The 12758-nt window shown below is 58.4% G+C and overlaps 1 protein-coding gene across 1 annotated transcript in view; it reads left to right on the top strand.

Annotated features, from left to right (window-relative positions):
- Positions 1-12497, top strand: part of ALX4 (ALX homeobox 4) — a 46196-nt gene extending 33699 nt beyond the window's left edge. Inside the window, exons 3-4 of the mRNA XM_043581012.1 lie at positions 5675-5803; positions 8137-12497. Of these exons, the coding sequence (XP_043436947.1) occupies positions 5675-5803; positions 8137-8466 (459 nt within the window). The 3' untranslated portion in view covers positions 8467-12497. The remainder of the gene's footprint in view (positions 1-5674; positions 5804-8136) is intronic.
- Positions 12498-12758: the final 261 nt, after the last annotated feature.

Genomic DNA, 12758 nt, shown 5'->3' with positions numbered 1-12758 from the left:
CCTCAACCACACCAGGGTTTTCTTTATCTCAGTCCAAGGAGAACCTGCCCCTCACACCCCTGCTTCGACCGGAGCAAGGCTGCTTTTGTCCACCTGAATACCGGGCCTCTTGCCCTGGCGGGAGCAGGGGCAGAAGGAGAGACCCCAGTGGAGGCCAGGAAGCCTGTTAGCTGTGTTTCTGGGCCCCGTGTGGTGTGAGCATCCTGGCCTTTTCACAAAGGAGGTGACCCGTGTCTGCTCTCGAAGGCCTGTCTCTTAGGATGGGAACAGGGTAGACCTGAAGACAGCTACGGCATTCCAATGGGCAGACGCAGACAACAGCCTGGCTCTTCCTTCTGCCGGGGATGGCTGCCTCCTCATCCATCTTTCAGCTCCCAACTCAGTAACCTTCTCTGTGAAGTCTTCCTGATGGCCGTGGCTAAAGCCGTAGCCCTCTACCACCATCCAGCCGCCAAAACCCCCAACCCAAGCCAACCCAGCCCCACCCAGCAGAACCCAAACAGCCCAGCCAACCCAGCCCAGCCCAGCAGAACCCGACACGACTCAACACTACCCAACAGAACGCAACCTAACACCACATAACCCAAACCAACACTCGATGCAACACAACCCAACTCATCCCAAACCCACACAACACAAGCCGGGTCACCTTCTACCACATCATCCTGTTTTGTGAGAATTTACGAGCGGCTTAAATTATCTGTTTGTCTCCTCCCACTACACTGTGGGTTCCTGGGGGCAGGTACTCTCTGGTTGCTCATCCCTGCACCCCTACCAATTAGAGAAGGCTGAACTCACAGCAGCAAGGGCAAAAAAGAAATATTTGTGGATCGGTGGACCTCCTTTGTCCAGAGAGGTGTGTCTTCCCTCCTTGCATGAAGTTATAGCAAGAAAAGAACCGGAGAGGAAGCAAAAACCTCTGAGTACCCAAAACATGGCCGACAAAATCCCTGCACTGAAGCTCAGGCTTCAGCTTCACACAAATAAATGTCATGCTCGGTCAGCTTTTCCACCCCAGAGCCTGTTAGAAATGGCAAATAAGGTATTGTCAGACAGTTTTTCTCCCTCCAGTGGGCTGGGGAAGTCAACGGCCTGACAGCAAAGAGCAGTCTGGCTTTTTTTTTTTTTTTTTTTTTTTTAAGGCGGGACGGCTCAGCTGGGCTGGGCTCAGCTCAGAAGTGGGTTCAGTGCCAGGACAAAGAGCCTTCCCTCATCAGCAGGCCCCAAGGGCGCCCCCTGCTGCATCAGTTCCCCAAAGAACCTTCCCCAGAGTGTTTCCAAGGCATCAGTTAAAGGTTCATCGGTCTCAATCATGTTCTGTTTAATCAGGCAGAGGCATCCTTAACACAGTCCAGAAACGTTTTCATTGGAAATGGATATTATGAAAAAGGACCGGCAGTCACCATAAATAATGTAGCCATCCAGAAACTGCATGTACCCAAAGGGACTGAAAAGTCAGGTTTTGAGTCACAAGTTCCCCGGGTCTTTTAGTCCTGCCCAGTGCCTGGTGAATGGTTGGGGAAGGAAGACGGGGCAGTGGAGGCTTTACTGTGATTCTAGAAACCTTCACACCCCAACTATCTTATTTGAATCAAGAGAAGCCACCATGTGACCTCACATGCCTCAGAGTCTGGACGGGAACCCCAGAATCTGGCCTCAGCTCTGCCAGTGGATTGCAAGGAACTGAAGGAGCCAGTGGAGAAGGGAGAGGCCAGTGGTGGGGCATTCCTGTAGGCACCGTGTCAGTGAGGGATAGACCAGTTCGTCTTCCGTGTAGTATGTGTGTTCCTGACAAATGGCTGGGAGTGCCCAGGCGTAGAATCCACTCAGTATCGGAGGAAGGATGGTTCCTATAGTACGAAACATGGAAATGACACTGGGACACATAGGACATTTTTCAGGTACCATGATACAGCTAAAACAGAGCGTCCCCTCTGTACACGTGTGTGCGAGTACACACACACACACACACACACACACAATTTATGCCTACTTCTAAAAAGGAGTTGAGGCAGCTTACAATTCATGATTTATCATTTTCATCTTAGAACAAGAACAACGTCCATGAAATAGGAAGATAATTATGTCAAACACCTAGGCTAAGAATCCTAGTTGCCACCGAGCACAAATTTCAACCCTGAGCTTCCCGGCAGCCAAGGCAGAAAGGGAAACCCTGATGTGTTGCATATCTTACCATCTAAGAGGATGATCATAGGAATATAGAATATTAGTGCCGGGAAGGATCATCTGGTCCTCTCATTTGATAATAAGGAAGAGGAGGACCACCGGTGATCAGATGACTCAGGAACAGTGACTCAGTGGCAGAATCCAGGACTCCTGAGCTCCGGCCCACTGTTTCTTTTAGTTTAGCTTGCCGTGCCAGGACATGGGCCATATTGTTCTGAGACTTTTCTTTGTATAAAGGCAGCAGGGTGGGTGGGATCGTTATGTGCGTCAGACCTCTGGATCGAGCCTGGCAGTGCCCTGAGGTTTGGGGGGAGTGGTGAGGGAGCCCCCTGCCTGCCTCTGCTCAGTTTGTTCTGGGGCCCATCCTCAGCTGGTGGGAAGCCAGGTGCCTGGCGTGGAGTGGCGGTGGGGACAGGGAGGAGGTGGGGGGCTCCGAGATGGACCTTTCCCGGGAAGAAGCTCAGGGTTTGGCCTTGCTCCAGGGGGCTGCAGGGGCCTCTCTCTGCTGTCTGGGATTCCGATCTCCGCAGCTGGTGTCTGAAGACAATAAGACAGAGGCCTCCCCGCCCTGGGCCACCCCACCCTGGCCCCAGATGGGCTGCGGTTAGTGAGGCCCCCGCCAAGACGGTTGGTTCCTTGGGGAGAGGCCTGTGCTGAGCAGGCTCAGGCCGGGGTGGGCCGGGAGCGGGGTGGTCCTGGGGTGCGACACGCAGACTGGAAGGCTGGACCTCGTGGTCCCCTCTCCCCCTTAGGGTTGTCCTGTGGAGACAGGCTGGGGCCACCGAGCCCTGAGGCACAGAGCATCTGTGGGGAGTTCTCAGAGCGCCAGGCTCCAGGGCTCAGAAATGGAAGGACAGACGAACCTAATCTCCAGGCCCTCCAACGCGAGCTCCGAAGGGGCGCGAGGACGCCCTGCCACCACCCAGCTGATGCGCGGAGGAGCCGGCAGACCCGAGAGGCTGACTCAAGCCGGGCCTGGGCAGAAGAGCTCCAGCCTTGCTCAGGAGCAGGGCCCAGGGCTGCGGGCCGGGGAGGAGGGGTGGGGCAGTGCCGCTGCCCCACAGCCTGGCCTCCCCTCTCAGTCTTTAACCCTCCGGTAAATCCCTGGGCCTGGCCCTCTCTGCTGACTCCGTGGTGCTCCCCGCTCTCCCCCACCGCTCAGCTGTCCTTCCAGATAACCCCGGCACCCCCACCGTGCTCTCCACGCCCAGCTCCAGCCTCCACATTCCATCGCCCCCAACTCTGCTCCTCCTCCCGCTTCTTGGACCCAGCCACCCCTTTCCCAGTGCAGCACCCCCCCCCCCAGCCCATCCAGAGCCTGCATGACACCTTCACCTGCCGCTCCAACCCCGGGGCTCCAGGGAAACCCCCCTCACCCACCCCGCAGCATCAGCCACAGTTTCCCTCCCCTTCTCCCCTGCCCCCCCCCAAGAAAGAATGGAGCCATATATCTTGATGCCTGCAGTGGGCTTCTCCCCTCCCCCTGGCTTCCCCCACAGAAAACCCTGGGAGGCTAAGGAAGGAGCGGAAAGACTGAGCTAAGCCTGCAGGAAATTAAACATGAAATGAAAACAACTTCTCTGATTCATTCTCTCATCCTGCCCCCCAGTCCCCCATTCCAGGCCGCTGATAAAGGGGGATCCCGTTTCAGCGGCACAGAGTGGAGACCCGATCCGCCCTTGGCTCTCGGCGGGCGGCCTGGGCCCGGACCCCAGGAGCCCCTGGAGGAAAAGGGGCCCCGGGAGGCTGTGGGGCAGGGGCTGAGTGCTTCTCTTATACCAGAGTCGAGACAGGGAAGAAGGACTCTGAAAGCAATGCCAGCCAGTGTGTGTGTGAGAGAGAGAGACACTTGTGCACGCACACATATCCTTGGGACTAGGGAGGGACACTGAGGTGTAGCCCCGCACTCCCTCCCTGCCCCCACCCTCCTCACACTAACGTGAGACACACACACACACACACCAGCTTTTTTGTCCTCTTTCCTTTAGCAAAAGACAGCAAGAAAGGTCAGGAGCTATCAATAAACAAGTGTGAAGTATCTTAAAAACTAGGACATTTCTCATCTGTCTCACCTGTTGCTCTGTGAGGCCCAACCCCTGTGAGGACGTCAGTTCAGATATTGGCCCCATTTTCCAGATACAGAAACTGCGGCCGGTGGCAACGCCCAAATGGGCACCGTGTTGCCCAGCTACACCAGGAGCCAGAGCAGGCTGAGCAGACCCCGTGCCACCCTGGGAGCCCTCGGGCCCAGCTCCTCCCTCTTCGAGGGTGCCGGCTGCCAGTGACCTGCTGTTGATGTGTGCCCACCTGCACCTGTATCGACCGGCAGGTGAACTTCCAGCTGACAGGAACCTCTCCCTGGGGATCTCCGAGGTCTGCCTTTGACGCCTTGGCCCGAAGCCTCCTCACATCCTCTTCCCACCGGTCTCTGCCCCAGATCCCAAGTCACAGGCAGCAGCAGCAGGCCTCAAGTCCAGCTCTCGTCCGTGAACCTTGGGAAGGGTCTCAGCCTGCCAGGGACGTTCCCGCAAAGGAAAAGGACCCGACAGCCCCCACCCGCCCATCAAAGACCACAGCTCACACGCCTGGCTCAGAGACCACCCTCCCCACCAGGTCCCCGCTCAAGCCAACGTCCCACCCGCCCCTGCCCAGTGACGGGCGGGCCCTCGCTCCTCCCCAGAGTCGGGCCACCCTCTGCACGAGACCTTGCAGTGGCCACTTTTACTGACCACACCAAGAGCAAACCCCTCTACTAAGCAATGAGGTCCTCCACAATGTGACCTCTGCGTCCACGATTCTTTCTCTCCCACCGCCCCCCAGCTGGGCAGCATGGCCTCCTGGGGTTGAGGATGCCCTGCTGTTTCTACACTCAGGCCCTCCCCTCAGCCCTTCCCTCCATGAAGCCGCCCCTGACTGCCTCTGCTACCCAGCAGAACCCCTGTTCTCCATAGAAGCTTTAGCACAGAGGTCCTGAGTGGGGAGGTTTTCCAACAAGAAGGCTTCAGAGGGTATTCAGACAGGTAGGAATTCTGATGCTGGGCCAATAGGCCCCAGGGGACCATGGACGTTTTGGAAAATCATGGCAAGACTGTGTGCGTGAGTGGCCAGGGGACGAGTTTCTAGAGGAGCGGTCACAGCTTTTGTCGGGTTGCCCACAGGAGTCTGTGGCCTGCAGCAGGTTCGGCCACACGGCGCTGGGGTTGGTTAGATGACCTGGTAAGGTGGCCGGTATGTGACACTTGCCTGCTCTGGATTCTGAAGCTTGGAAAAATGAAGTCTGGCCCAAGATCACACTGTGGTTAGTTGGGGGTACGCTGCCTTCCTGACTCTCAGCACTGATCATTCTAGATTATAAGCCTTAAGGCCAAAGACTGAGGCAGACACTTCCCCGCAGCCCCGTGGCCCTGACCATGCACTGTGATGGGTGGGGGCTCGAGGGACCAGCTTGCACTGTGTGACCCCTTGTGGCAATTGCTTTGCCTTGTAGGTCTGGTTCCAGAACCGAAGGGCCAAGTGGAGGAAGAGAGAGCGTTTTGGACAGATGCAGCAGGTCCGAACCCACTTCTCCACCGCCTATGAGCTGCCCCTCCTCACCCGAGCTGAGAATTACGCCCAGGTAAGCCCCGGCCCCGAGCCGCCGGCTCCAGCCCCCCAGGCTCCTGGGGCTCTGGGAATGGGCACCTCAGAGGAGGGCTTGGGTCCCCTGAGATGGGACACATGAGGCCCGGTCCAGGTGTGTTCATACCTGAATGTGGGAGGCCCAAGGCCTTTTCTGCCCAATGTTAAGTGCTGGCCCAGGCTTGGCTGGACATGAGGGAGGGGCAGGGTGGGACAGAGAGGACGGCTTTCCCCTCTGCCACTTTTGCCGTTTTTGCTGTGGATGTCAGAGCCAGGGCAGGCTGCTGACCAGGGCCTCCGGGCCATCAGGAGCCACTCGGAGTGTTTTCTAGGGAAGCAAGCTCCTGAAACCTGGCGGGCGTGACACAAGGCTGTAGCGCGCATGGGAGTCTGAGTCCCGAGATGGGCTGTTTTCCGGCCCCAGACCTTTCTCAGTTCAGACAAGCCATGAGCTCTCTGAGCCTTGGTTCCTTCACCCAAAAACCGACATGATAAAAGGACCCTCCCCAACTCTTTCGTGAGGTTGTTGAAAGGCAGAGGTTAGACAACGCAGAAGTACTTGGGGGAATGAACAGCCCGATAAAGGTCACGCTACAGCCCTCAGCTCTCCCAGGCGACTGTGTCCCATCCTCCCCTCCGTCCCGTCCCGTCAGCCAGCCCCCATTCTAGTGACACTGGAGTCTTCAGTGGGAGGCAAAGGGACGAGAAGAGTGTGAGTAGTGGCCGGCACCCGGAGCTGAGATGTCCCTCTGGCTGAGTCCACTCCTCACACCCCTCAGTCTGTCTGGTGGAGGTGACCGTTCCCTCCCCTCGGGCCTCTTGATGCTGGTGGCAGCATGGCCTCTGCCTTCAGCTCCGGGCCTGGCCCCACCCGGCAGTAAGCCAGGCCTTCCTGTCTCCTTTAAGACTCTCCGTCAGGGCCCTGCTGTCCCACAGCCCCTGGGCACCCCTCCTGGACCAGCTCTGCCCTTCGGCCTCCCAGGATTAAGTGAGGGGGCAGGGGGCAGGGCTAGGTGAGGCTGAGGAATGTGGGGTCTCTCTCTCTCTCTCTCCTTCTCACACACACACCTCGTCCTCAGTTCCTGCTGCTTACTTTGATCTTTCCCCTCCCTCTGTCCCGGGAGGCTGGGCCTCCAGCCTGGCTCCTGGGCCAGCATCTCTGCTGCCTGAGCTCTCTCCTGGAAGGGGGGATGGGGGGCGGACAGCCCAGGGTGGCCTCATCCCTCCCACCTGCAGCACCGCATATCACACATCAGCCTTTTGACCGAGGGGAGGGGCGAGGCCCCTGATTCTTCGTCACCCCAACCAGGAGGAAGGCGGTCAGGCCCATCTGCCAACAGTTCTTGTTGCCATGGCAATGCCCCATGGAGATTCGGGGGCAGCCATCTTCCCTCACTTGGCTTTGGAATCCCTGCCCCGTGTGGACTGCAAACACTGGGTGGGGAGGGGAGCCGGCCAGCAGAAGCTGCCTGAGGGCCAGCAGGAATCCCCTGCACATGGCTGGGAGGTCACCATCTCCTCTGGTCCTGCTCACCCTGCCCCTCCACACCACAGGCCTGCCTCCAGTCTACCCCCACCTGCTGCCTGAGCACCCCCGCCTGTCTCACACACACACACACACACACCCTGGCACGTGGGCAACCAGCCTGGCTCCGTCCATCCCCTCATGTGCACTCCCAGCCTTCTGAGGTGGCCCCGTCCATCCTAAATTCTGAAGCCTCAAGGACACAGCCCTTGGACCCTTAACCACGGGTCATGGGGGAGATTTGCACCCCCTGCCTGGCCCTGCCCCCTGCACACCACAGCCCGCACGCCCAGAGCCCATGTTCCCAACGCCAGAGCTCTCTGGGTTTGGGTCAGCTCCCATTTCTCAGGTACCTGGGATGCCCCAGGCCTGACGAGGAACCACAGGCAAGTAAAACGCTGTTACTGACCTTACGGGGCTCATGGAGGGAGAGACAAAGTCTGCAACTACATCTAAAATTTGCACGTCAGCTGGCTGAGGCGGGGGCTGCCCTCAGCTGGTTAGCTGTGCCGGGAAGTTCCCTGTTACTGGACCTTTGATGAAGTTTGAAGTTCAGTCCCTAAAACAGAATTTCTCTCTGCTGGGAACAGAGGAGCCAAAGCATTAAACCCAAACCCTCCTAGGTCTGGATGGCCATAAAGGTTTTGAGAGACTCCCAGGTGAACACTCAAGAATGATCTCCTCGTAAGGATGGGCCCCTAGGCGGGGACAGGTCATCTGGGGGTAGGAGCAAGCCCCTTGCATACCCGCCACCCCCACCCCTGCTCCAGCCAAGCCTGTGACACCTCTCCCTTCCCTCTCCCCAGATTCAGAACCCATCCTGGATCGGCAACAATGGGGCCGCCTCACCGGTGCCAGCCTGCGTGGTCCCCTGCGACCCGGTGCCTGCCTGCATGTCCCCTCACACCCACCCGCCTGGCTCGGGGGCCAGTGGCGTCACCGACTTCCTGAGTGTCTCTGGGGCCGGCGGTCATGTGGGCCAGACACACATGGGTGGCCTGTTTGGAGCAGCAGGGCTCAGCCCGGGCCTCAATGGCTATGAGCTCAACGGGGAGCCGGACCGCAAGACCTCGAGCATCGCGGCCCTCCGCATGAAGGCCAAGGAGCACAGCGCGGCCATCTCCTGGGCCACATGACAGGGCCCCTCGCAGCCCATCCCCACGCCCTCCCCCACCTCGGGGCACTGGCCACGCCCATGCTTTCCAGGCCCCCAGCCTCCCATTCGACTTTCCTCTTAGGAACCTGGCCTGGGCCAGGGGCCTGGCCCTCAGCACTTTCAGCCGCCCCAAGTGTGAGGCCCCACGGACCGCTGGGAGGGAGGGGGCAGCAGGCCCCGCCCTCTCTGGCACTGAGGCCGAGACCCTTGCTCCTGGCCAGAGGCAGCGGAGGAAGCCAGGTGGCCGAGTTCTGCAGCTTTGCATCCATTATAAGCTGAAGACCCTTTCTCCCCACGCCTGCTCTTCTGCCCTGCCCGGTTTGAGGGTTGAGTCAAGGATAGATTCCCATCCAGACCGAGCAGTCATGTCCGTCCTTCCCTCTGCTGTGTGGTCCCCTGGTCACCAGGCCAGTGAAGAACAGGCCGCCCTACAGAGTTGGCTTCCTGCCCTCCCATCTCCTCTCCTCCCAAAGCCCACAGCATCCGACCTCCTGGGCCCAAGGCACCACCTCGCCTTCACCCACCCTGGCCGTCCCCTGTGCCGGACCCACCTGGGGGGATGGACAGAACAGGAAAGGAGCTGGAGCTGAAGAATCCTGCTGTCATCCAGCGATGCTGGCATCTAGGACAGTCCCTGAGGGGGCCTCATCGGGCTCCCTCACTCCCGGAGACCCCGGATCTGGGTGAACACCGCAGGGGAGCGGACACAGACCACCCACGACACCCACAGTGCTAGAAGAAGAAAAGCTTCTAGAGAGAGGAAGAGCTGCGGGCAGGGGTCCGGGAGGGGACAGGGGCTCGGGCACACACTTGCGCTCTCCTTGACGGTCCAACACCCTGCAGCCAGCAGGGTGCCTGTTACGGTGGGCAGGTCTGGGCAGCTCTGTTCTCCAGCTAGCCAGGCCCCTCCAGGAGGACCTGGGGACGCTTGTCCCCTCCCCCACCCATTCTGGTCTCTCGCCAGGGCTGCTGAGGAGTGCCCCGGCGTGGAAGGACTTATACCTCGGAACACACAAGCTAGGGCCTGGAGCCGTGTTGGCAGGGGGTCAAGAGCAGCGTGCGGAGTTTGCTAATGGATGTGTGCGCTCGACCTCTCGGCCCTTACGCTGCCTCAGGCTGCCTCAGGTGCCTGTCCCTGGAGCAGCACCAGACCTGCCCAGAGCCTTCTGCAGGGGCAGGGGGCGGGGGGTCCCAGTTCTTCCAGACAAAGGGAAGACCGAGCCTTCTCTTGTGCTTCTTCCCCAGGGTGTCAGAAATCTCAGCCCCTCTCTCCAGCCTCTAGAGGGGCTCATGGGCCAAGCCTCTCTGGGTCACTTGCTCTGCCCCAGATGTGGGAGACAGGATGTCCCCCGGAAGTGGGTTTCCCTGCCTGCGGAAGGGGCCTCCTTCTGTGGGGGATCTCTATCCACGTCTGCCTGACTGGAGACTTGCAGCTCGAGTTTCGGCACCAGGTCCCAGCCATCACCTAAGCCCGTGGTGCACAGCACCTGTCCTCTGAGGCCCCTCCAGAGGGGCGGCCCCTGGGGAGAAGGCCCCCACCTTCTCCGTCAGGGAGGAGGGCCAAGTCCAGCAGGCTCGGGGACCTGCCCACAGGACAGCCTCTTGGCTTCGGTGGAGGGTGACAGCCTCTGGAGGTTTAGAAGGAATCACAGTCCCCACCTCTGCCTTGTGTTCCCATCTGCCCCGGAAACAGGACTGGGGAAGGATCTGGCTTCGGCTCCCTTCGTTAAGAGTCAGACCTCTTTGCAAACCGTGGCTCTAACATTTGCTCTTCTACAAGTGAAGGTACAGGTGATGTTCTCAATGGCTCAGCTTTAAAGGTTTCTTATATCTGAGGATCTGGGAATGCCTCTTCCAGTTCTGAGGCTCACTGAAATAACTCAGGCTCCCCAAATCTAGGAAGGGAAAGAGGGAAGCACGCAAGGCTGGGAATAGTTCTCTGTCTTCCTTAACGGCTCTGGTGGCTGGGAAGGACATGGGAGGACCCCTTGCCGTAGGTATGTTCTCACCCAGGAGGGAATCAACAGAGAGAGGAGGAAAACCAGGAGAGTGCCAGAGGAGGAGGGGAGGGAGAGAGGGGGCTCTAGGTGGATCCTTCTGGAAGGGACCCCTGGTGCTCAGTTCCTCTATCTGACTGCTTTCCGGCTGGGTGACACCTCAGTCGGACAAATGTCAACCAAAAAGCTTGAGAAGAAAAAGCCTCTGGTAGAGGAAGAGGCTCTGTGGCTCTGGTTGTCCTTCCCACCAACAGGGCCAAGTATTTATGTGTCAAACGTCCGTGTGAAATGTGCCTGTGCATCTCCCCACAGGGAGGTCGCCCCACCTGCCCCAGGCCTATCTTCACCCTGCTCCCCAGGGCCGGCCCAACACCCTGAGCCCACATGTTGTGTGTGTGGGGGGGTGCCTCACACGGCATCTCCGCTCTCTGCTGGAGGTCCCCCCTCTCTCCTGAGCCTACCCTCTGGTTCCTTCCCAGTGGGTGGCTGGGCCCAGGCCTCCGAGGGCTGGAGGCGTCCCCGCAGCAGCTCCTGCGAGGGCTCAGCAAGCTTGGGTGACGCGCCGGGGCTGGCTGGCTTCCTCGGGAGCAAGGTCTCAGGAAGGCGGGCAGAGAGGAGAGCCAGCCTGCTCTGAGGGTCACCGCTAAGCGAATAAGCTGCAAGGGGTGAGGATTCCCTTTGGTTACTTGCCTAAGATCTCAGCAGACGTGGCAAATGCAGACCACTGGGCAGCCTCTTCAACACCCGAGAGCCTCCGATCCCTGCTGGGGACACGGCCAGGTGGCCAGGGCTTGACACGAAGGTGCCGCCACCACCCTCAGATGCCCTCACACTCCCGGGGCCCGGGAGGAGAGGGCACTGGCTTGTCCCCAGGTCTTCAACGGCTCTTGGAGGACACGGGCTTTGTAACTTTTCTTGAATCCTTTCGACTATACTTGATTCTCAGCTCTCACTACCGAGCCTCCAGCTCTGGGAAGCATGGTGGCCAGGTGAGTTCAAAGACACTGCTAGGGGACGGGGGCAGCAGTCGTGAGGTGGGTCCCAGCAACACACCGCAGTGGCCACACGGGGCCCAGCTCCAGAGCCCCGCCTGCCCTCTCTTTGGCTGGGTAGACAAGAGGAGTTTTTCCACGAAAGCGACCAGGTTATCTTGCTTACGCAGCCGTTGTCTCTCTGGGCCAGGTGGCGGGGAGATCATCTCGCGGGACACCCCGGGGCTTCTGGTCGGCTTCATGGCCCTGTCAGGTGCAAAGGCAAGTAAGACAAGCTGGGGGAGGACGGTTGGCAAAGCGGCCCCCCCAGGATAATAATCCATGGCCATAAAAGAGAAAGAGGAGAAGACAAGAACCCTACTGCCAGAGTTCCCAAACTCCACTTCACCTTCGCCAAGGATGCTGCAGGGAGAAGAGGCATTCTGGTGAACCAGACGTTACCTAAGCTTGCCCTCCCGCCTCCCCCTTCACGTACATACATAGAGCTAGGCCTTTATACTACTGATTTTGAAGGACAGTTTTCGATGCCTAATAGTCTGTGTGGATGTGCAGTGGTTGAAAAGCGCTGAGTGCTAGAAAGAGCGTGAACCTCAGCCAACACCGACTGTTCTCATTGTAAGATATTTTTAACCCTGTATAAACGCAACTTTTCCCTTTAGCTTAATGGCCTGGGGTGGGATATTAAAAATATATATTAAAAATACATTAAAAACTCAGAAAAAAAATGTATTAAAAAAAAAATGAGGTCAGTTCCGTAAAGTTTTACTGCCTAATACCACCATGTAACGACATTATAGCAAAATATTAAAAGAATCATTCTTGCCTTTTAAAGTAAGTTATTGCACTTACATCTTCTTTGGGAGGGGAGGAATATGTGATGAGAAGGGGACTTAGGGCCCAGGCACGGGGCCAAGTGGAGGGCGGAAGCAAATGGACGCTCCGGGGCACCCTACGCCGGGCACAGCCCAAACTGTCTGTTTGCTTGGTGTTTGCAATAAACTCCTTCTCCTTCCTCCTCTCAACTGGAACCTGTCTGTTTTGTTCCCGACTTGTGACAGATGAAATGTGATCAGAGGGGCCTCTGAAATCTCACATTAATTGAAGTCGGCAAAAAATACTAACAGTGCCCTTTTGAACTGCTGACACAGTACAGAATGGATTACCAGGGCTAGATTAACAACAGGTGGCCGGCCAGGGCTCCTGCAACAGAGAGGGGGTGCGTGGCCTGCGAGGGTCTGGGACGGCCCCCTTTCATCCCAGAGGACCTGCCCGCACAGCAGGCA

The sequence above is a fragment of the Prionailurus bengalensis genome, chromosome D1 (genome assembly GCF_016509475.1).
Source record: "Prionailurus bengalensis isolate Pbe53 chromosome D1, Fcat_Pben_1.1_paternal_pri, whole genome shotgun sequence".
Taxonomy (NCBI): Eukaryota; Metazoa; Chordata; class Mammalia; order Carnivora; family Felidae; genus Prionailurus; species Prionailurus bengalensis.
This window is presented reverse-complemented; position numbering and strand designations above follow the sequence as displayed.